At 44.0% G+C, this 24760-nt stretch overlaps 2 protein-coding genes across 13 annotated transcripts in view; both read right to left on the bottom strand.

The window, feature by feature from the left end:
• Positions 1-74: 74 nt before the first annotated feature.
• FIGNL1 (fidgetin like 1) lies at positions 75-9313 on the bottom strand. Of its 7 annotated transcripts, XM_054495465.2 has the most exons (5): positions 6242-6319; positions 4128-4236; positions 3916-4002; positions 3081-3246; positions 75-2965 (listed from the first exon to the last, which is right to left on the bottom strand). In XM_054495465.2, exon 5 carries the CDS (start codon positions 2901-2903, stop codon positions 1212-1214), a length of 1692 nt encoding a protein of 563 aa, XP_054351440.1. In that variant the 5' UTR covers positions 2904-2965; positions 3081-3246; positions 3916-4002; positions 4128-4236; positions 6242-6319; the 3' UTR covers positions 75-1211. The 7 variants fall into 7 exon arrangements, with proteins under 7 accessions (XP_054351440.1, XP_054351437.1, XP_054351441.1 ...); XM_054495462.2 differs by having other exon boundaries at positions 75-3246; positions 6242-9313; XM_054495466.2 differs by lacking the exon at positions 3916-4002.
• A 5123-nt stretch (positions 9314-14436) lies between these two features.
• Positions 14437-24760, bottom strand: part of DDC (dopa decarboxylase) — a 115898-nt gene continuing 105574 nt past the window's right edge. For all 6 annotated transcript variants that reach the window (XM_063667314.1, XM_054495456.2, XM_054495457.2 and 3 more), the window contains 4 exons: positions 23853-23951; positions 21010-21111; positions 17007-17225; positions 14437-14839 (listed from right to left, as the gene is read on the bottom strand). In XM_063667314.1, coding sequence (XP_063523384.1) covers positions 17025-17225; positions 21010-21111; positions 23853-23951 — 402 coding nt within the window. In that variant the 3' untranslated portion in view covers positions 14437-14839; positions 17007-17024. The remainder of the gene's footprint in view (positions 14840-17006; positions 17226-21009; positions 21112-23852; positions 23952-24760) is intronic.

The following is a 24760-nucleotide window of genomic DNA, read 5'->3' as shown; positions in this document are numbered from 1 at the left end:
CTGATTCAGTGCAGATGGAGTTTTACACAGGAACTACTTTTTCAAGAGGACAATTTAGAATGCAAGCCAAAAGCTTTAAAAAGGGCATATTCTTTAATCCAAGAATTACTCAAGAAATTTATACATTTTTTAAAAAGATCACCAAATGCATCCCACATAGTTCCTTTACAACAAACAAAAGATAAACAACCTAGCGTCCTGTCCTATATGCGCTCTACCAGATGACTCAATTATAGTCCATCCATCCATGGAATCCTAGACAATCATAAAATGACATTTATGTTAACATGGAAAGTGAAGATACGCTTTGAAGAGCAGGCTACAAGAGAGAATACATTATACAATCCTACTGCTGTATAAAACAAAACATCTGGAAGAATCTATGCTTAAATATTAATAGTGTGTCCCACAAAGTGGTAGGATAACAGTGACTTTTATTCTTTTTACTTATCTCTATTTTCTCATGTTTCTGTAATGAACATGTTTCATAAAACAAAATGGGTCTGTTATAAAAATCTGAAAACACTTATTTTTGAAAGAGAGCAGTATTACAGGCTGTAGTGTCAAATAAAATATTAATGTTAACTATCACACGCTCCCCTGAAAATAACCAACATTCTTAATTAACCTTTCAGTTCTGTGAATATCTCTCTAATACTAGATCACACCTTGCTATTTCTGAAAATGTTAGTCCTGATAAAAATTAAAAACCATAAAAGAGGTAACAAATTGGCTGAAGAAAGTAAAAATTGGCACTTTAGCTTTGAGATCTTAAATCTACTTAAATAACACTAAGCAATACTTTGTCCAAATGTAAACCATTATACTAGCGGACATTAAGAATTATGTGGCCATCAGAAGGCATTTTCTTCAATAAAAGATGAATATTAATCAGACACAACTTTATATGTAATCTTCAACTAAAAAAAATTTGAGCTCGCTTTTCATGTTATATAGCTTCAAGAGAAAGACTTCTTAGAAACAAAATTTCATTCTCACTTTGTTCAAATAGGCTTACATATCAGGTAATCACTAGAAAGCAAAACTTACATTAACATACACTATGTCAATCAGATGTAAAATCTGTGCTATTATTTGAAGTACAGAATTTGAATATATTCTAAAAAACACAATTAACACATCCCCAACTTTCTATGCTAAAAAATAAAGAAGACTGTACTACAGAGATGCCTTGATTCCAAGTATCCCATTTACTTTCCACAACCAAAAGTTTTGTTCCAGTTTTCATAAAGCTCTAAATCTTTTGGAGAAACACTAGGTCGCACAGTTCTAAAAGCATTTTCAAAATCAATATAAGCTATGGGTCGAACTTGATCCGGTGTTATGGTAGCAATGTCAGCAGTTTGTAAACTGCGAATAGGACCAAGAGAAGCCTCTCTGCAAAGCTGTGTCATGTCTGCTCCTGAGAACGCATCAGACTGCTGTACAATCTGTTCAATTTCTTCTTCACTGAGGCAACACTGCTCTTTGGACATTAGATTAATTACTATCTGTTTCCTGGCTGAAGCTTCTGGGAGGGGAATATAAAGCCTTTTCACCAATCTTCTCCGGGCAGCCTCATCAATTTCTTGTGGCCGATTTGTTGCTCCCACCACTAGGATACGATCTTCAGAAGATGTTGTTGCTCCATCTAATTGAACTAAAAATTCTGTTTTTATCCTTCTAGAAGATTCATGCTCACCATCTCCCCGTTGAGATAACAGGGAATCAATTTCGTCAATAAATATCACAGCTGGTTGCTGACACCTTGCAACAGCAAACAATGCACGGACCATCTTCTCCCCCTCACCTACCCATTTAGAAGTTAAGGATGAAGCAGAGATGCTAAAGAATGTGGCCCCAGACTGACTAGCAATGCACTTGCCAATTAGAGTTTTACCAGTTCCAGGAGGACCAAAGAGCAAAATTCCTTTAGGGGGTCCCCTTAAACCAGTAAAGATGTCTGGCCTCAACATGGGCCACACAACTATTTCCTTTATGGTGGCTTTAGCAAATTCTACTCCTGCAATATCTTCCCAATTTACTGGAGGTCCATGATCCATAATCTCATTCGTAATAAGTTCGATCATCTTTGGCTCCAAGTTCTTCAGACGCTCATCAAATGGATGTGCTGGTTCTGTAGGTCCTGCCCCATAAGGCTTACACTGCATTCCTCCATTCTGCTCTCCCCCATCTTGCTTGGGTATAGGAGGAACAAACTTTCCAAGTATCCCTCGGGATCTACTAGCTCCTAGAGACTTTTTTACACCACCATATGAAGACCCTGATGCACGCTGAGGCTGGTGGTACTTTTTTTGCTGATCTACCCATAATTGTTCTTTTGCAGTTTTAAATGTAGGCAGGCTGCTATCCTCCTTTGGGCCATTATCTTCTGTTTTACTACAAGCCTTATTCAGTATTGGACTGGAAAGTGCATCAATGGTGCCAGAACCATAAAAAGACTTCCTCTGTGGATTTTCACAGGCAGCAGGAAAACAAGACTGGTTAGATAAGAACATATTAAGTCCTATGTTTTCTTTTGGAGAGCTGTGATTTTCCTTTTTGACATTTCCAAACAACGGTGTGACATGGAATTTTGCAGTAGCTGACTCACCTACAGGTGCTGAGAATGTAGGACAAGTCCTAGCAGTGTTAGTCACCATAGGTGGCTGGGCACTCTGAAGGAGTTTCAAAGGCTTGCTCTCTGGGAAGTCTTGGGTCCTATCTCGATCATGAGCTGAGTTAGGTAATGGGTCACTCTCTTGAGAACTACCACAAACACTAAATTTAGGAAGATCAAAGACAGTGGCCTCCTTATGGATTACCACTGATGTAAGAGCAGGTTCCAACAGGGAGTCTTTGAATTTTTTGCCAGCTTGCATCATCTTCTGTACACTACTCATTTTGAAAACATTATTTATTGACAATCCAGACTGCCACTTGTCACTATCTGTTTGTTGAGATCCTGCCAAAGTTAAAATGTTTTCTGCATAATTATTCAAGCCAGATTCAACATTGTCAGAATCAATAATTGCAGAATATTTCTCTGCATATTTTTTGAACAGTTTGGTAGCACAGACCTGGGAAATCTCAGAGTTTGCCCATGCATACTGAATGCGTAATATCTGTGCACGGTATGCATCTGCCTTCCGTCCTGTACATATGCCAGATGTAATTGTGAAGTAATTCTTCTGCCATTCACTCAGGTGCACAGATCTAGAGCTGGAGGTCTGCATTTTAGAGGTTCTATAACAAACAATAAAAATGAAAATCAGTATGAAGAAAACAAAGACAATACTTTAAATATAGTTTTAAAATTTCTGCTAATCTGAAGGAAGGGACACTGGACTTTTTATTTATAATGTACATTTATAAGGACAGGTTATAAGAGAAATATCTAGTTAACTATAGATTTCAAGTATTCAAGATATATCAATATGAAGTCTTCAAAATTAAAGACTTGATTAAATAATAATTTATGAGTTAAATTGTTTTAGTTACATAATTTTATCTGTAGGGAAAGCATTCATAAGGTTTAAAATTAATTTTAAATTTTAAAAACAATGGAACTATAGATACATAAAGAAAAACAAAATAAACAAGAGGTTTAAGTCTGATCTATAAAACTAGGTGAATGAGCTTAAGCGAGCTTTGTACTATCACTGATGGTTTATTTTTATTTTATTTTTATTTTTTTTTGAGACAGTGTCTCGCTCTGTCACCCAGGCTGCTGGAGGGCAGTGGCGCTATCTCAGCTTACTGCAACCTCCACCTCACGGGTTCAAGTGATTCTCCTGCCCCAGCTTCCCAAGTAGCTGGGATTACAGGCACCCGCCACCACCCCTGGCTAATTTTTATATTTTTAGTAGAGATGGGGTTTCGCCATGTTAGTCAGGCTGGTCTCGAACTCCTGACCTCAGGTAATCCACCCGCTTCAGCCTCCCAAGTGCTGGGATTACAGGCGTGAGCCACTGCACCCAGCTGGTTCTTCAGTTTTCTTATCTGCAAAGTGAGAGGAACCATTGGAAGAATCAAATCAAGTAATGACTATGAAAATAATCTGAAAACTATCATTATCCTTATCACACAAATGTAGAAACTGAGGCTGAGAGACTTAAAGAACTTACTTGAGATCACACAGCCAGTTATGAATGGTACCAGAAATCGAACACAAGCAGTTTCACTCCAGGTACTGTGCACTTCTGCATGTACACAATGCTCCTTGATGCTGCTATCCTAGGTCACAGATTGAACAGCATGGATCACAAATTTAAACTATGGCATATTTAAATGGTTTTAATAACTTATTCATGAATAAGTTCATCACCCTAAAGAGAATGCCCTAGAATATCTCTGTTTCCTAATTTCACATAATTATTAAAAAGTGAAACTGTTACAATAAATGAAATAAGAACAAGCTAGCCTACTAGTAAAATGTTTTACTTTAGATTTCTTCTGTCAAGTTATTCGCATAAGCTTCCTCACATTGTTACCTTTAAACAGAACTATAGATGTATCATATTGTTAGACATATAGAATCCACAAGAAAAATTTATTAAAAATTTTTTGTTTCCTAACAGTATTTCAATTAATTAAATGAAAACCAAGAAACCCTACTTTAGGTTCAAGTATGTGAAATTTTGCCTTCCAAATTACTTGTAAGTACAACAACCAGGTTTAATGCAGCTTTTATCTCCCATAATGCCTTACAAAGACATTTGTCACATTGTAAGTAGGTGTTCATAAATCTTTGCTTAAAAAACAATAAGAAAACTTAAGATCCAGAGCTTTAAAGACACTGTAATTTATTTAAAGCTGTAAAGCTAAATAAGCTAGAGTCAAAACTAGATCTGACCTCTTCCGTCAAGCAGTTCATCCTTTTTTTCACTATACCATTTTGATGTTAAACTCATTTATACAATACTGGAAATGAGAAACTGAAAGAAAGATGACTCGGAAAACACTTGACACAAACTTTCACAATTAGTATTATCATTCTCTTCCTCTCCATGGCTTCATTCCACTTTATCATCTGTTATCCTGAAATTTCTACCATAACTCAGAGTTCTAGTCACTGTTCTCAGAATAAACCCCCTTCTCTTTTCCATCTTCACCTTTCCTTCAATATTCATCTTCCAAGTCTTACTTCTTCCTTTCAATTCAATCATTTAAATGGCAAATATGGATAACCAAAAACTGGCCATCACTGATCAGTGACACAACCATTGTCTTGTTTACCACTTCCAAGTCAATTTAACCTTTATGCCTTTCCTAGATCTAAAAAGTATGATTAATTAGCACTGTCATATGAACTGCATTTCAATCTTCTTTATTTTGCAAATGTTCTGATTATTTTAATAATGCCATTATCTGTCTTCCTAGATAGTTGGCTTCTGCAGGGAGGAATTGTTTTCCATTCCATTCACATTGTCTTAGTACCTAGAATACAGTGTCCTTTGGAATAATAGCTACTAAAATACTGACGGAGTGCCTACTCAGTACCAAGCACTGCACAGGCCTTTCATAGGATTCTATTCTTGATGCAAAACGGGAGTTAAGAGCACAGGGTCTGGAGCCAGGCTGCCTGCGTTCAAATCCTGGCTCTATCATCTGCCAGCAGTGACTGTAGGAAAATCTCTTAATGTCTTTCTGCCGGTTTTCACCTATAAAAGAAGCGCAGCAACATCACTGAGCTGACAAGGTATTTTAATTCTGCAAAGCACTCGACAGAGGACTCAGCACTTAGAAAATACTCTATAAAATACTGCTTCTTCTGATTCCTCACAATGACCCCTGAAAGGTATGAGCCCTTCTTTCTCATCACAGAGATTAAGAGCTTGCCTGGGTCACAGGGGAGCTGACTGACCCCCGCTGTGGGCGCCCAGAGCCCCGCTGGGCCCGGTAAATGCCTGCGGTAAGCGGCCCCGCCCCCGGACAGGCTCTGCCAAAGGAAGCCGCCCGCAGACCTGGCCCCAAGCCTGCCGTCCACGCCGGGCCCCAGCTTCCTAATCCTGGATGAGTCTGGTTCTGGGCTAGCGGGTCTGCCACCCTTCCCCTAAGACGGAAGCAAAAGGGCACAGCCACTGCCTGGCTCCCGCCTCCCACGGCCTCCCGCGAAGCCCCCGCCCCGCGACCCCCCAGCATTCCAGAGGCACCCGCCCGCCTCTCCCCTACGCCCCATCCCTGATGCTCCACAGGGGTCAGCAGCGCCCCTGCCCCGCCTCCCGTCACCGCGTCCCACCTGCGGCTGGTCTGGGACGCTGGCAGCCTCCGAAAAGCGCGGGGACCAACGTGCGCCTGCGCGCTGCTGTCGCCCTCGGGCTCGCGCCGTACGTGCGTGCGTGAGTGCGTGCGTGCGTGCGCTCGGCCGCGGGGCGTGGGCGCGGCGCCTGGGCCCGGGTACCACCACCTAGGCCCTAGCTCCGACCAGTGGTGTTCTATAAACGCTTATTACATCATTGTGCATAGGCTTCATTTTTAAAAGTACTCCCAAATAAATACAAGGAGGCGATGGAAATTGAATGAAGATTCGAAGGATTCCCATAGAGCGTGGCTCACCGGCCCTCACTGGGAGAGCGAGCCGCGGCTCACCTGGAAGAGCAAAGCGTGGCTCTCCTGCGCCCACCCGGGAGAGCAAACAATGGCTCACCTGCGCCCACCCGGGAGAATGAAACGTGGCTCACCTGCGCCCACCCGGGAGAGTGAAACGTGGCTCACCTGCGCCCACCCGGGAGGGCAAAGCGTGGCTCACTTGCGCCCACTCGGGAGAGCCAGCCGCCATCCTGTGCTGCAGGCAGGGAGCCGGCGGCGGGAGGGGAGCGGATCCACTTAGGTCAGCGGTTAAGACGTCGTTACAACAGGCCACCTCGGCCTCGCGGGGCCTGTGGCTGCGCCCCCTCTTGAATTCAGGCCTAGCACATCTCACCTCCGCCCCTCGCACCCTGCAGTCTGCGCTAATACAGCACGTGAGCGGGTGCTCAGCAATGTTCCCTGGCTGAAAGAACCGCATAGAGTAGCATGCAAAAATGACATGCATGTTTAAGATAAAATAAGGGAGAGGACACCTGTTCTGACTGAATCCGGCAACTCAGATCTCCCCGCAGCCAACATCTACATTCCTTTGGACAGCTCTCTGCTGTGTAGGGACACCTCCCTGGAACTTTGAAAAGCACCCCATCATTACCTTCCACTTTGTTCTGGAGCAAGGTTTCAAAAGAAGAGTGCCGTATTTTGATTAATTTAGTGAACTGGATTTTCAGACACAAGTAACAGAGCATCCACTCAGTGGCCTCTGCAGTAAATAATGATAACAGATCACAGAACAAGAAGACTGGAGGTTGGCGGGAAATCTGGACCTGGTGACTCAAAGAAGTCATGAAGGACCATCTCTCCGTTCTGCCACCTTCTCGCCTGTGGATTTTCCTCCCCAGGCCTGTCACCTCATTGTCGAGAGATGCCCTCACAGTCCAAGCCAGGCAGCCTCACATGGCCAGATCTAAAACACAAAGAGGGAGCCAAACTGAGAAAGGACCTTTTCCCTCTGAACACTTCTCTCTTGGAAAAAGAAAATGTTTCCCAGAAAGCCTCGTAGCCTTCCTCTTATATCTCCTTGACTAACTGGGATCCGGATCGCTGGATATCCTTTCCTGAGAAAGAGAGGGTCTGGGGCAGGGGATAGAGAAAATGACTAGCAACTAGCAGCACATGATGTTTAAACACAAGATTTAAAGAAATGCAAGGCACTAACAATTTGAAGACTTTTTTAAAGTTTTTAAAATCTTCACAAAATAAAAAGGAATTGGACAATGCACTTTAAAAACTAGAAGATGTTTCACTGAAAACAGCAGCTCCTAATTCATTTCATGGCTTAGATAGTAATAGAAAATTATTTTATTCTAATTCCATACTTTATCAACTAATTTTAATTATTTTATAATTACCCAAAATATGTCATGTAGAATGAAAATAAAAGAAAAAGAAAACAGTTATATCAAGCCCAAGTCAGTTGTATGTTTACTGGCTATTTAGAAATTTCTAAATACGTGTATATTTAGAAATGACTATATAGATAGTATTTGGGTAATGTTAGCAATGGAAAGTTTATGTCCACCCAAAATTTGTATGTTGAAATCCTAAGCCCAATGTGATGGTTTTAAGGGGTGGGGCCTTTGTGAGGTGATTAGGTCATGAGAGTGGAGCCTTCACGGATGAGAATAGTAAGTATTCTTATAAAAGAGACTCCAGAGGCTGGGTGCAGTGTCTCATGCCTGTAATCCCAGCACTTTGGAAGGCCGAGGCAGGTGGATCGCCTGGGGTCAGGAGTTCGAGACCAGCCTGGCCAACATGGCAAAACCCTGTCTCTACTAAAAATACAAAAATTAGCCAGGTGTGGTGGTGGGCACCTGTAATCCCAGCTACTTAGGAGGCTGAGGCCTGAGAATTGCTTGAACCCAGGAGGTGGAGGTTGCAGTGAACTGAGATCGTGACACTGCACTCCAGCCTGGAGGACAGAGTGAGACTGTCTCCAAAAAATAAAATACAATAAAAGAGACTCCAAATAACTTTCTAGCCCTCTTGCCACCACCTAAGGATGCAAAGAGTTGACAGTAACCTGGAAGAGCCCTCACCAGAACTCGACCATTCTGGCACTCTGACTTCCAGCCTCTACTTGAGAAATAAATTTTATTGTTTATGAGCCACTCAGCATATGGTACTTTGTAGCCCTAGACAGGCTAAGACAGATAATTAGCAATTTTAGGTGATTTTCATTATCAAAATTTTCGTGATGGCATTTTGGAGAATTCACATAAACCACTCTGTTACCCTCCTAAAAGTATTGCTCAAATACTGAATTATATTTATGCTTGCCAAAGTTAACTTTTTTCCAACAAGTAACACTAGCCACTTCATTTTGTGCTTTTGATACACAAGTATTTCCCAATCCAGCGGCTTTCATCTTCTGGCCTGGTTGGCAAAAGTGTAACTCACTTCTGCACCCTCTCTGAACCCTAGTCTCCTCAAATGTAAAACAGGAATAAACCTTTCTCGCCCAGGAAGCCATTATAAGGATTATAATCAACATAAGATATAATTCTTTAATTATCAAAGCAGTTGCTGACATGTGGCAGGCATTCAACAGAAACCGTGTTGCTATTATTTTTATTGTTACCATTAATATTCCTATTGGGATTGAAACCCTTATGTCATATCAAAACTTTTACATCTTTGACAAATGAGACATATTAGGATAGTATCTTAATAATATGTAAGAGTTTAGTGCTTGAGCTATTCAATTATTAAACTTTGCTTCCAAGACCACAGACTGGTGGTAGATACTGTGTGCGTGTATGTGTGTGTGTGTGTGTGTGTGTGTGTATGTGTGTATGAGAAAGAATATGCTGTTCTTTTCTTCTTCTGGGTAGAAGTTGTTGAGCCTTCAAGGGAAGAGGTTTTCACCTACAGCAGACAGTGCCAGTTCTCTTGGTGTGAGGGATTCTGGGAGATGGCTGCCCATTTCCATATTCATGAATTTTATAAACATGGTCTCAGATAAATGCCAGTGTACACTTCAGTGAGCTCATTTGTTTTTGAGCAGAGGGGATAATACGGCACTAAATAATGTGCCTCGTTGTCAGCCAGGAGAGTTACATTCTGGAGATGTGTGTGTCGGTGGGTGTGGGAGGCAGGTGGTGTTGAGGAGATAGGGAAGCCAACAGGACAAAGCTCAGAGGGAAAACAGCCCAATCTAAATCCAGTTCTTTCTCTGTGTGGATTCCCACTGACTTCCAAACCTCTCAGCTCCCTGACTCAGTGGTAAGGAAGAAAAAAGTACCAGGATTGAGGGGATGGTGTTCTAGCCCTCCAGCAGAGGAGTAAGATGTGTGGGCCCAGGGTGAACCAAGTGCACAATTTTAGTAAAAGATTTTCATTGGCCATACTGAGTGAATCATAAAGGGATGTGAAGAGGCTACCTCTGGCATCATTGTCGTAAACACAGCTGGTGAGGAGGGAGGTGGTGTTCTCCTTGTGTCAAAAGACAAAATTATTTACAGATCAAATTGGCTTTTATTCATGATTCATGAATCCAGTAGCCTCCATTCTATAAAATAGAATTAGAGTTCCCACTGGGCAATGGCAGAACAGTGGTTTTGTAAGGTGGGAACAAGGAAACAGTATTATTTTAAAGGTTGATTGGTTAGTGTCAGCTTACTTCAGACTACTTTTCTTGTCATGGTTAAAGCAAATGGGACTTCCTTATTACTCTGACTCAGGTAGACTGAGCTCTTTCTGATGGGTTGCTGTGAATCTCTTGTTTTCAAGAAAAACTGGTCTATCTGGGGACCACCAGCTTTCTTAAAGTTTCAGCTTGGTTAAAAGGCACTTAGCATGAGTGACTCCACTTTAGTTTGGTCTGTTGGGACCTAGTACAGGAGCTCCCTCCAAAACATGCCCTCCCATAATTTTTCTATAGCACCTGAAATGGGGCAGAGCAGAGACGGAAGGAAACATTTGCTTGGGTCATCATTTTCCTCAAGGACTGCGCTACCAATTGGAGTCAACACTTCTAGGTGCCTCCAGTTTGGTACGGTATGTAAGGGGTTGAACTGCATCCCCTAAACAGATATGTTGAAGTCCTAACCCCTGGCACCTGTGAATGTGGCCTTATTTGGAAAGAGGGTTGTTACAGCCGTAATCCAGTTAAGATGAGGTCCTTCTGGATTAGAGTGGGCCCTCATCCGATTGATTGGTGTCCTTATAAAGAAGAAGAAAAGAGTTGCAGAGGGAAGAAGGCCATGTGACGATGGGGGCAGAGATTGGAGTGATGCTGTCACAAGCCAAGGAATGTCTGGGTTACCAACACCTGGACTTTGCAGACAGCATGGCCCTGCCAACACCTCGATTTCAGTTTCTGCCTCCAGAACTGTGAGAGAACACGTTTATGTTGTTTGAAGACACCAAGTTGTTCCAGCAGCCACAGGAAACAAATGCCCTGCATTCTTACAGCACTGCGGCAGGGGGTGGAGTGATTAAGAGCAGGGGCTGTGGAGTCAGCTTTCCAAGGTTCAAGTCCCAGCTCCACTGCTCAGGAGCGACTACTGAGAATTGTTCAAAATCAACCCAGCTGAGGTCTGAAGATCGTTTAGACCGGAGCCTGGCCCACGGTAAGCACTGCCCAGTTGCCAGGTGTTATTATGGCTGGGCTGGCCAGTTCTTCCTCTTAGGTTTCCTTGCTTAGAGTTTGGGAAGGAAAAAATAACCCACCTTGTTGGTGTTTTTTTCTACTGTTTTTAGGCTGCTTAACCTTGCTGTTTCATAAAGCAGCCAAATTCTCTTATTTTCACAGGACATTGGAATCTCAGATATACAAGGAAGCTGAAGAATTTTCTAATTTTCAGTCTAATCTCATGGACCGAAAAGTCAGTCTCATAGAAAAATGACTTTCCAATGTCCCAACTCTTGGTTTTTGCCTATCTCCATTTGAGCACCTACAATGGAGAATTCACTGCCCTGTAAGAAAACACTTTCCACTTGCTGATAGGCTGACTTCTGGGGTTTTTTTGTATTGAAAATCTGTCTCTTTCACTTTGTCTTTGGAGCTAGAGAGGAGACTCTTCAAATTAAAGGGAATGTAAAATGTGAAGACAGCTGCTGAGTCCTCTTTGAGTCTGTCCTGTGAGACACCCTTCCATTTAGAACTCTTCCTGTGTGACTTGGCTCCTCTCTCACAACACCTGGGGACACATCCATCTCATAAATGCTGGGGTCTAGATCTCACTTCCACATTGGCGCACTTTGGGATTCACGAGGTCTGCTGTAATACAGCCTGCTCTGTTATCTTCTTCCTCTTTCCTCTACCATCCATTGCACATCTCTGCTCTGGGGAACCATTCACAAGTTTCTCTAAATTGGTAGCTCCAGATGTATCCAGTTTATGCAAGCAACTTACACTAACAGTGCTTTCTTATTAATTTTTTTCTACTACTTATTACAAATGTAGGTTATGGCAAGTAACCCAGAAGTATTAAGGAAATAGATTTTGATATCAAATGCAGTTGAAAAGGCAAAAAAAAATTCTAGTGTTTGATGTTTGGATATTTACATAATTTAGAAAAGCAATGAAATGATCCCTAGATAAAAAAGCCGTTAGTCAATGTTCATATCTTTCCTCAAATGTAGACTTTCTGAATTGTATACCAGCAGAATCAGTTTCTAATTTGTCACGTCTATTGGATTTCTGAATTAAGGGGTGCGAGTGTGGAGTCAGTGGATATTAGAACTGCCCTCCCTTGGGGTCTTCTCCTCTCTTGTTTCTCTTTGAACTGCGGCACACCCTCATGATGAACAAAGGGCCACCCAGTGACACCTGCTCCCCTTTTTGTCTTGGGCTTTCCTGCAGGCTCCTTGGTGATGGGCATGTGGTCAGCAACAATGAGATTCTCCAGGTTTAGGGAGTATTGCTGTTTGCTGGATTTTAGAGAGGAGACATGTGATTCCAGGACAAATCTTTCATATCAGCTGTTAGTTGTGTCTAGATCAATCTGGGACTTTCCCAACACTAAGCAGGAGGGGCCTGTTATCAGGAGATACCAGAGGTCAGTAAGGAAACATCTAATTCCAGTGCCAGCAGCACTTTGTGCACTCTTTTTGACACTAACTTGAATATGTATTTAAATAAAGATGCTCTGTATTGACCACAGATTAGTCTGAATAATCCAAAACTTTAAAAACTTCCCCACATTGGATGTGGGGTCTAGAGTCCCCCTAGGGGTGGTCTAGGGGCCAAGACTTTACCTTGGTAGGCAAAGATAGGGCTTTACCCAGAAGACAATAAATGTCTTTACTGCCAGTTACCTTCAGAAATGGTTAATCCTGGGGAGCAGATGGCATCTTTTGCAGCATAGTTTACTGGGCAAGAGCATGGATTCTAGAGCCAGACTGCCTGGGCTCCAATCCCAGCTTGGCCACTGATTATATGACCTTGGGATAAATCACTAAACCTTGCAATACCTCAGTTTTCTCACTTGTAAAATGGGCATAATAATTGAGCCTGCATCATAGAATTTTAAAATAAGTATTAAATTAATACTTTAAAACACATATAACAGTGCCTGGCATACAGCAAGTGCTGTGGGTGTGTTCTTGTTAAATAAGCTGGGAGGAAGTTATTCTTCCTGTTTCTAGGACTAGGGGATTCAGATCTGAGAACCACTTTGTGGAGGAACCTGGAGAAGTCAGGAGGCGGGGTGAACTGCCATGAGTTACGTAGAAATGAGTGAGAAATCAGACAAGATTTTCTCTCTGTTGGGTCTGTGTCTAAGCTGATGTCTTAGACTCTCCATCAAAAGGATCCAGCCAGTCCGGAGGGAGGAAATCTTCAGTCACTTGCTGGCCTCCTGCCCTGCTTCTGCACAGCATCCCCATTGGCCCCTGCCACCCAGTCTCCTCCCTCCCATCAGGTCTCAGCCATCTTTCTGAAGTATATTTGTGGATGAGGCTGGATGAGCCCACTAAAGCAGAGAGCTGGTATCAATGATGTTGGTGGCTCACACTGGGGCCCTTGCAGCAATCTTAACTCAAGGGCTGAAAAAGAATCTTGTAAAATTTAGACATCCCAGCTCAACTCAAGCTGAGTACTCCACACTCCACTGGTCCTATCAAGGGTGGCCCCTGGTGGGCCCCAAAAACACAGCCTCTGTCCCCACATCATGATGGAGGTCAGGTCTTGTTTGCTGTTGAGTAGAGAACAAATGACCTGACTAAATTAGATGGGGAACTACTTGGCATCTGACGTATTTCCAGATTTTTGAGTAACAGATCGTATCATTCACTTAGTTCACATAGATATCGGAGGTCTTTGAAATTCAAATATACTTACTAATAACCCAAGGACCCTTTCTGACAGTGCCTTTGACAGTTCTGTAGTCTTCAAAGGACAAGAACTAGTCTTAGGATTAAAACACATGTTTCTAAAAGCAAAGTGGTTCCCAATACAGATACGGAACTTAAAGTGAGATTGAGTAAATACCATATCCTTGTTGGAATTAATGTTTACAGAAGTACTCTTCAGTTGCTTATCAATCATGATACTACAGGACAGATAGACTTGTCAGACCAGAAAATCAAGGCCCAGAAAGCCAGAGAATCCTTCCCATCACAGCAGAGACCTCGATCTCATTGCTCCAGGTTGACTCTTGGTTCTAATTTTATTTCCACAGAAGTTGAAGTCATCTTCAAGTAAAAACTGTGTATTGTTAATGTATCCAGAACAGTGCCTGACATATACTAGGCACTCAGTGAACATTTGCTGAATAAATGAATGCCGTTTAAAAACATCCCAAGGTTGCTGTATCTTTGTCTACTTTGGAGGGAATGTCTGTATCACAAGAATAAATTTGATACAACATAGAACAAGATGATCATCTGATACAATTAGTATTTCACTTGAATTGTTTATTAGTCATTTAGCCACATGACAAAAGACAATTTGAAGACCACAGATATAATTTCAAGTTGCATGAACATAGAATGCCCTGGAAAATATGTCAGTGAGGCTTTCCTGCCACTTCTGATGGCTGCAAGAACATGAAAATCTGTAATGTTTTAATCAACAAAAATCACAGTTAATGAATAAAAGCTATGGCCATGAAGATTAACTTTTTATATAGCAAATAATATTTCTTTGTTGATGAGACACTAAGCAGGCAAAATCACAACCCTCTGGATAACTTTGGAGAAAGACATGGGAAGCCACAGACAGACTCGGTTCCATGAAGCCAGGATGATATTTATTTGCTTCTTATTCCAGTTTTCAGATATATCTCTCTTCAACCTTTGATTCCTACAGGGAAAAAAAATAGCATGAGCATAAGGCTACATTAAAAAAAAAGAAAAAGAATTGCATGTACTTCTTATTTGAATATAAAGAACGAATATATAATTTCTCCAATGAAACAGAGACAATTGTGCAATGCCAAAGAGTTTGAACTTAAATAAAGGAATTTTTATTGCCAATCTGGCTTCTCTGATGAAAACTGTATTAGTGTCAACTAGAATCTCTGCCTAATTTTCTACCCTCTGTAAAATAAGAATAGTTCCTACTTTCTCTCAGAGCTATGACCACATGAATATGTGTAATAAACTCAAATAAGTACAAGGAAAATCAAGATATTAAGATTTTTATTGTTCTAATCTGTCCAAAACAACATACATGCATTAGGACTTACTACTGTATCACATCTTTTTAAAAATTGAGTTTCATTTTCACCTTTTGAATCTACAGCAAATATAATGACTTCAGAGGAACTGAGACTCCTATCAGAAACACACCTTTGCTGATAAATTTTCAGAGCTACACTCTCCACATATGTTCTTCTGGGTGTATGTCAATAAGATCCTGATATGATACATGCTTATGAGATAGATGCAAACATGGGGTTGCAGAAATGCGAGTCAGGAGCGTTTGCCTGATAGGGATTTGTTTCGTATAGAGCTTACAGCGGTACTTTCCCTCCCCTCACATAGTCTTATGCTGAGAGCAATGGAATAACTTCAACATATAAGCCTCTCCCCACTACCTTCCAGAGATGCTTGAGATACCCCTTTGGAGTTGCTCTGGGTCAGGAGTTCTTCCTCAGACCCCAGGTCTCTCTCAGCTTATGAGTGGGGGAAGGCCCTGGTTGCACCAGGGAAAGGACCTGGTTCTCAGGGCACATCTTGACTGAGAAGGTAGCTCTTTGACTTCAACTTTCAGGAGCCATGGACAGGTCTATCACATATACCAAAAATGATTTTCAACTTTTGACTTGTTGAACACTATACTTTTTCAGATATTCACAATTAAAATCAACAGCAAAGAAGATAAAATTGTAGGCAATCAGGAAATGCATTACATGATCCACAGATTCTAAATCCCCCACAGGTTATAATGAATGAGCCATTGCGAAAGGGAGAGGGAGAGGGAGAAAGAGAAGCAGACCCTAAGGAGGGATCACAGATTCTTCCACCAAATGGGACAAAAAGACAAAAAAAAACAAAACAAAAAGAAACAGAAAAAGGTAGACATACCCCAACAGGATGACATTCTTAAGATAACCTAATGAAGAGGCTTTCTAAGGTTGTCTGGGTTCCCACAAACATAATTTTAAATACCCTCCATGTTGCCAACACCGCATTTATTTAAAATGTGTGCTTTGTTTTTACAAATTAACTGCATGCTGTCTCCAGGGTTTAACTGTGAGGGGTAAACCCCTCACAACTGCAAGAAGCCCGGTAGTTGAAACATATCCTTTCTTCAAACCATCAAGAATTTGGACGGCAAGTCGTGAGTCATAATAAATTCCCTTTTTATTGTTTTTATTGGTTCTCTAAAGGTCACCAGTTTCTTACATGAGCTTGTTATGATAGTAAGTTATCTCAACAAATGCTGTTTGAAGAAACCTGAAGTATTATAGAGATTGATGTAAGAGAATAAAAAGTAAAAATCTAAGTTTTAAAAGAATTATTACAATGTATCATTCCTTCTACTTCTCCAGAATTAACATGGTTTTCTCTTCTTCCTTTTTTTTTTTTTTTTTTTTTTTTTTGAGACGGAGTCCCACATTGTTGCCAGGCTGGAATGCAGTGGCGCGATCTCGGCTCACTGCAACCTCCGCCTCCCAGGTTCATGCGATTCTCCTGACTCAGCCTCTGGAATAGCTGGGATTACAGGTGCATGCCACCACGCCCACTAATTTTTGTATTTTTAGTAGAGACGGGGTTTCACCACATTGGCCGGGATGGTCTCAATCTCTTGACCTCATGAGCTGCCCACGCTGGCCTCCCAAAGTGCTGGGATTACAGGCGTGAGCCACCGCACCCGGCCTTCTCTTGCTTATTTTAAGGTGAGGGAAATGCACTCTGGCAGCATTGAGTGGCCGAGCTGGGCCTGTAGCTGGGTCTGGACTCCAGGAGGACACTCTTGCCACGGGACAAGGAGACAGGCAGAAAATGAGCCCAGGGCAGCCTACCTGCAGCTGGCTTCACTCCTACTCCCTCTCTGCTTGCAGCACGTCGGCCGCCAGCTCTTTGATGTGTTCCCAGGCCCGCTGCACGTGGGCAGATTCCACGGTGCGAGAGCAGATGGCAAAGCGCAGGACAAACTTGTCCCTGAGGTGACATGGAACCAAGTGGATTTTTTTGGCACTGTTTATTCTTTGCAGAAGAGCTTCATTCACTTTGTTGGAACCCTGGAGGGATTGAAAGAGAGGAACTGTGCTCAGGTCTCTGAGGACTCAAAAATCAACTGGTCATGTAGGAAAGCCAGTGCTTGGCAACCCTACCGTACATCAGGAAGAAGCCGACTAACCATCCCCCTTGTGTTTACGATGTTACAAAATTCAACAAAATAATAGTAATGCACCCTAAAAGACTGCATGCATCTTCTCCCCACAGACAATTTCTCTATATTCTGATGTGCCATCAAAAGATGACCCTTCCATGGTCTAAGTTTTTTTAAGGAAAATAAGGATCCCTGGATATGTAATCTACAAATATATGAGCCTAAACAGAATTGGGATTTCTGATGGCACCAGGGGAAGAGTCTCTAAATTCTCATGGAAACATAGAAGAGTCTCAACAACCTAGAAAATGAAGCATAATGGTCAAGCTAGTGCTAGAATCTGAGAAGAATATCCATGAACCACAGGACCGAGCAACCACTGGTGCCTCTCCAGACGAGCACGGCCCACCAGCCTGGGGTAGGGGCAGAGGCCCCCCGCCTCCCACTACACTAGAGATGGAAGCCTGGTATCAATAAGCCAATGGGAAGCCCTTGCTGTCCTGCCTGGGCCCTGCTCCCACAGCAGCTGGTCTCCTGACACTTCACCTCCACCTCCCTTTGCTCCTCTGTCCTTCTGTTTGCAGGCAGTGACTCCATGTCTTCCAAGCCATGGAGTCTTAAATAGAAGAAACTGAATGTGGGACACTGCATCCTAGTCACCCAAACCTCACAGGACTGCACTTCATGGCCCTGTCTTCAGAGTGGAGAAGCAGGGAGGATGAGTGGGAAGGAGAGAGTTCTATCCACCGCATGGAACCACCTCAGACAAGCACCTGCTGGATGCTGGCACCTGGCCATAGAGCTGCGCAAATCCCCTGGCCTCTAGCTATGGGCCTGAGCGCCCTGCTCCTGTTGTGCCCAGGTAGACAGTGATGGGCCAGAGGAAATTTGGAAACCGTGGGTGAACACCAGGGCTCGGCGAATCTGGATGAGGATTCAAGGATGAGGATAGAGAAAAAAAGAAATTATCATACCAAGGGAATGGAATTTTACCAAAAAGACTCAGTATGAGAGCAAACATCTGCAAAGTATAGAGCACAGAAAATGGAAGCAAATTATTTAGGAAAAATGTGCTTGCCATTTTCAAACAGACTGGATAGGGCAGTACTTCCATGAAGTAGAGGCAAGAAGTCTAGCAGAGGTGGGACAATGACAATGAACAAAGTAGGCTGAGTGCACACAGATGGAGACCAAGCAAGTTCTGGCCGCAATGAGGATGGAGGGAGAGGGACCATGATGCCATAGCAACATCACATCTGCTTTAGTAAAGAGCCACATGACACACTGAAGCATTCAGCATGAGAGGACCTGAAATTCAGATTAGAGAGGATTAGACCAGGAGAGAGTGAGGCCAAGATGGCAGATATGGAGACAGAAAAGTGAGCCACAGTGTTTGACTAATGTGCTTCCTCCAGAAACTGGATTTGCAGACGGGAGGCACAAGCAAAGTTTTACAAAAGGAAACATTTGTCAGCTGAAAAATGCCCTGGACTTCCGGCACGAGAGGACTCACTATATGGCATGAGAGAAGAATGGACAGAAACCAGTACACAGATGGGTTTGGTGGCATCTGTAAATTATGCAAATAAAATAAAAGCCATAACCTTGACGACATTATGCTAAGTGAAAGAAGACAGTCATAAAAGGCAATATGTTGTATGATTTCATTTATACAAATGTCCAGAATAGACAAACGTACAAAGACAGAAAACAGATTAGTAGCCCTGAGGACGGGGAATGTGGTGTGACTGGGTGTGGGGTTTCTTTTAGGGGGATGAAAATGTTCTAGAATTAGATTGTGGTGATGGCTGCACAATTCTGTAGACATACTAAAAATATTCAAACGTAGCCTTTTTTTTTTTTGAGATGGTGTCTTGCTCTGTCACCCAGGCTGGAGCGCAGTAGCACAATCTCGGCTCACTGCAACCTCCGCCTCCCAGGTTCAAGTGATTCTCCTGCCTCAGCCTCCCGAGTAGCTGGGATTACAAGCATGTGCCACGACTCCTGACTAATTTTTATATTTGTAGTAGAGAGGAGGTTTCAACATGTTGGTCAGGCTGTTCTCAAACTCCTGACCTCAAGTGATCTGGCCTCCTTGGCCTCCCAAAGTGCTGGGATTACAGGCGTGAGCCACCACGCCCAGCCCAAATGTAAGCTTTAAATGAACAAAGTGAATTATATCTCAATAGAACTATTAAAAAAATAGAATATAAAAGTCCTAGAAGAAAACTGTCAGCAAAAACAAGAATGAAAACAACTGCTTGACAGCAGATGAGTCTAATAAGCACGATGCCAACACTAAGATTGGTTGACTGGACACATCCTGGACATGGATGGACTGAGATTTCTCCCACAAACACCCAGAGCGTGTCTTGCCCTCTCGGTCCTCTGTGCACCTCCCAGGTCTCATCACTTTGTGCTTTTCCAAGGGCTCAAGTTTCCTCCCTGCTCTGCTACCTGCAGGCTTTCCCACAGCTGCAGCTCCTCCTCGCCTCAGAGCTCCAAGAGTCAGGTGAGGCAAAAGGACATGGTAGGTGGAGTGGCAGTGCCACACTCTGACTGGCAGCCCCTTGACAGTGACACTGACCCCAGCCTGCTCCTTCTCCTGAGTGCTGTCTTTAATTTGAACAAGAAAGCCTCCTGGAAAGGCTTGAAATGATTGTGATTTAAAAGCTACCTCAGCTGGGCGCAGTGGCTCACGCCTGTAATCCCAGCACTTTGAGAGGCCGAGGCAGGCAGATAACGAGGTCAGAAGTTCGAGACCAGCCTGACCAACATGGTGAAACCCCATCTCTAAAAATACAAAAATTAGCTGGGCGTGGTGGCACACACCTGTAATCCCAGCTACTCAAGAGACTGAAGCAGGAGAATCACTTGAACCCAGGAGGCGGAGGTTGCAGTGAGCCGATATTACACCACTGCACTCCAGCCTAGGCGACAGAGTGCAAGACTCTGTCTCCAAAAAAAAAAAAAAAAAAAAAAAAAACCTCATAAACCAAACAGAGCATTAGGTCTCACCTGGCTCTGTGTATACAAGGGAGATTACCAAGGGGCATGTGTGCAGTGCATCTTAGAGCCTTTTTGAGAACTGTATCATGATTCTCAGTAGAGATGGCTTATGCCCCAACCTGTGTGGGCCAGCCTGCCCTCACCTGGTGAACGCACAGCATCAGGCAGCAAAATAACAGCATGCCACAACACAGTGTCAAACAGATTCCTGTGTAGGCATCTTGTAAAGGTGCGCAGCCAGCAGCTCTAGGGTGGGGCCCAAGACTGGCTTTTCTAAGGAGCTCCCAGACAATGCTGATGATGCTGATGCTGTTGATCCACAGAAGACGCTCAGATTAGTGAGGCTATGGACAGGCCACTGTCCTCCAAGGAGGGCCAGTGGCAGAGGTGTGGGATGGAGCCTTGAGGAAGGAAAAATGGTAAGGATTCTGGAGCCAATAAGCTATGTAAGTGAGAAGTCTCAGGGCAGGCTTGAGGAAGCGGGAACAGCCGCCGTGTGTGGAAGCAAGGCTGTGCAGCATGGGGCAGGGCGGGGCAGGGCAGGCCGGTGGGCCGAAGAATGCAGGCTTTGCTCTGCCATCTCTGGAGAGCCAGTTTCGGTTTTTGAGCATGGAGGTAATGAACAACACTTTCCCCTCTGTCACATTCACAGAAAATGAAGAATGGAATAGATGTAGACAAACCTTTAGCCGAAAGCAGACAAGCCCCAGAATGACTTCCACACAGATTTCAAAGCGGGGATCCTGGCGCACCAGTGACTCAAACTCATGGGACAGCTGGACATGCTTCAAAGAGGAAAGGGAAAATCTGTTTTTCTCATGGCCGTTTCATTCAGAACTTAACTACCTAGAAAACCTTATTAGACTGCCCATGTATAATTCATTTAGACGCTCTTGGCAATTTTCCTCAAGTGCTTGTACCGTTCACTGACCAGCTGTTTCCAGGCAGGCTAAGAAACTCATTCCCTACATTAGCACAGGTCTAGTGCCTTCAGAACACCAATCATCATTTTCTCTGTTCATGGGACTATTCTTATCCAACCCAAACTGTCTTTTATCATGTTAGAATAAACACCGTGAGGAGGTATTTGATCATTCTGGAAGAGACAATGGCTAATGCCCATCGAGTTGCTCCTCTGTGCTTGCGGTGCCAGCGCTCACCACTGGGGCATCCTCAGGACAGCCCACAACACAGAGGATATCGTGATTATCCCCATTTTGGTGATAAGAAAACAGGCTGGGAGAGGGTGAGTGACATGCCCAAGGTGCACCCGGAGGCCTTGGCTGAGCTGGGATTCTAAGGCAGCCTGATGGAGCTGCAGCTCTGTGGCTGCCACAGCTGTTGCTCCTCTTCGGCGTTTGCCACCTAGAGCTGGGCATCCTGTCTGCTCTGTCACATTCAGAAACGGCCTTCCTCTCATTGAATACACTGACCTTATTTCACTTCCAGATAGTTATAGAACTCAGAAGCTATTCAGATAGCATATGATCCTAGGAGAAGGAGCCCTCTGTGGCGTAGGCCCGTGGCTTGCTCATTCTAAGCCCGCACATACAGCAGGGGCCCCATGTTGCAAATGCTGGGGAGGACCTGCGTAAACGCGGCGCCTCGCGGGCAGGAGGTGGCTGGGAAAAAAACACCTGTCATACGAGCGGTTCCTCGTCATGCCACCAGAGAGCGCCAAAGACCTCGGCCTCATGGGCGATCCCGAAAGCCGGTTCCCGCCCAAGGAGACAGGCTTTGAGCATCACTGGACTCTGCTCCTAAGGCAGGATTGGGTCCCCTTTAAGAAAGAAGTGGGGTGTGTTTTAAACAGGAGCCAGCATGATCATAACTAGTTGTCCTTGAGCTTAAAGATGTCATCATTGTGGAGAGATAAATCCCTTATTTTTTGGCTTTCTTTCCCCAAAAAAGCTGAATTCGTCTCAAATGGGGAGAGGGGAATTTCCTACCCGTGAATTCATATACATACTCCTTTCCCAGTTCTTGCCCCCAAACAGGTCCTGGTAGTGCTCGGCAGCTCCTGGAACTGTCCTCACCGAAGCTTTGGGAGTAGGCAGTTCATGCATGGCACATCCTGGGCATTCTATGAAGCTTGCAAATGGATGTGTTTTTATACGCTGTGCCACAGAGGAGGCGGCTGGGGACACCTGCTCCTGCACAGCTGGTTGTGAAGCGGCAACAGGACTTAAAATGGAGGGCTGTTACCATCACTAAGGCTGAATATCACAAGTGTGCTTGTTCCCATGAAGCCCGGGGACCTCTGTCCATCAAGATGAGGCCACAGCTTAGGAAGGACACCAGGATCAGAGGGAGCCAGCAGAACAGCAGCAGGCCTTCTGCAGCTGGCTAAACGGGTGGCTCTAGGCAGGTCCAGGCTCATATTCAGGACTCAGTTTCCTCATTTTTTTTTTTTTTTTTTTGAGACGGAGTCTTGCTCTGTCACCCAGGCTTTAGTGTAGTGGCACAATCTCTGCTCATGGCAACCTCTGCCTCCCGGGTTCAAGTGATTCTCCTGCCTCAGCCTCCCGAGTAGCTGGGATTACAGGTGCCTGCCACCATGCGTGGCTAATTTTTTGTATTTTTTTTTTTTAGTAGAGACAAGGTTTCACTATGTTGGCCAGACTGGTCTTGAACTCCTGACTTCATGATCCGCCCACCTCGGCCTCCCAAAGTGCTGGGATTACATGCGTGAGCCACCGCGCCCAGCCAATTGTTATTTTTTTTAAAAAAGCGGGGGAGTGGGGCTTGGAGCTGATGAGTAGTTCTCAAATTTTAGTGCATAGAGAAGGTGTCTGGTTTGCTTGTTAAAACAGAGGTCGCTGGGCCCCACTGCAGGCCGGCACTGCTGGTCTGGAAGCGTGTCTGAAAACCACTGGACTAGGGAATATCTATCTTATTCTGGCAATTTTGGGGGAGAAAAACACATTCATTGTGTTCTCATGATTGCCATTGCTCAATGAACTTCATTCTTGGCTAGATGTGGCTAAAGCACAACCTATGTGATGTTTCTACTGTGACCATCTTCCTGGACCTGATGACCTGCAATCTTAACGAAAGTGACTTAACAGATCTTATAAATACCCTCATCTCAACAACCCAAACTACAGTCTGGTTCTCTTGCCCGTGTATTTGCTTATTAAGACATTTGAAGGCCAGGTGCAGTGGCTCACACCTGTAATCCCAGCACTTTGAGAGGCTGAGGTGGTTGGATCACCTGAAGCCAGGAGTTTGAGATCAGCCTGACCAACATGGTGAAACCCAATCTCTACTTAAAATACAAAACTTAGCTGGGCATGATGGCGCATGCCTGTAATCCTAGCTACTCAGGAGGCTAAGGCAGGAGATTCGCTTGAACCCAGGAGGCAGAGGTTACAGTGAGCTGAGATTGTGCCATTGCACTCCAGCCTGGGGGACAAGAGTGAAACTCTGTCTCAAAAAAAAAAAAGAAAAAAAAAATTGAATTTATTTCTAAAGTCCCGAAAGACCTCTGCAATTTTACCGTGATAAATAATAAAAACAAAGTCACCTTGCGGATATAAGCCTGCAGTCCTTTGACTCCATACATCCTAAATACAAACCACATTTTCAAAGAGCGAAATCTTCGGCCCAGTGGTATCTGCCAGTGCTGAAATGAAACAGGAAACGGACCATCAGTGAGGAAGGTATTAAAAGCTGGCTTCCTTTTTGGCTCACCGGCTCGCCTATTTCTCTTGGAGGTAGCCGATTCCCTGGTGGCCACCCTGCTCCCATTGCCATGGCCTGTCTTGGATGGCAGGGCCCTCAGTGATGTGGGCAGAGGCTTTCTTTGCAAATCTCCAAGAGAAAAGAACACAGACGGGGACTGTTGACCTGGGAGCCAGCGATGTTCATTGTTTTCACTCAACAGATGTTTGCAGCGTGCACAGCAGGGCCAGACCCTGGGCTGTCCCCTAGGGTTCCGTGGTGAGCAAACAGGGAAGACATGGCCCTGCCCCCCAGTGAGCTCACCATCCAGTGGGGATAAGGGGGTAATTTTCATTGATGTCCTTGCCTATGAGGACGGAGGGAGCCAGAACCTGCTCTTGTCTGCCACTTCTGCCCCGGATGTTCTGGCATTGTTTTCTAGAGCAATACTAGTTCCCTCTTGGTCCCACTCATCACCATGGAGTGACCCCAAGACCCCTCATCAGAAGACACAATGTGTGTCTCCGTGCTAGTGCTCCAGAAGCTTTCCCTGTCCTTCCACTGGTTTTCCCAGACCCAGTCAGTTGACTGGCCCCCACACTTGAGGGATGGAGATGTGGTGAAGTGAGCAAGGAAGGACTGGGACGAGGAGACTGCTGGGAAGTGAGCATAGCAGCACTGCGTGGTCATCTTAACAGTCATATTCTATTTCAGCTATAAAGGAGACACTGAGGAGAGCTGAGCCAGCTCCCTACTGGGCCTGGGTGACAC

The sequence above is a fragment of the Pongo pygmaeus genome, chromosome 6 (genome assembly GCF_028885625.2).
Source record: "Pongo pygmaeus isolate AG05252 chromosome 6, NHGRI_mPonPyg2-v2.0_pri, whole genome shotgun sequence".
Classification (NCBI taxonomy): domain Eukaryota; kingdom Metazoa; phylum Chordata; class Mammalia; order Primates; family Hominidae; genus Pongo; species Pongo pygmaeus.
Note: the sequence above shows the minus strand (reverse complement) of the source record. Positions and strands in the feature narration are given on the sequence as shown.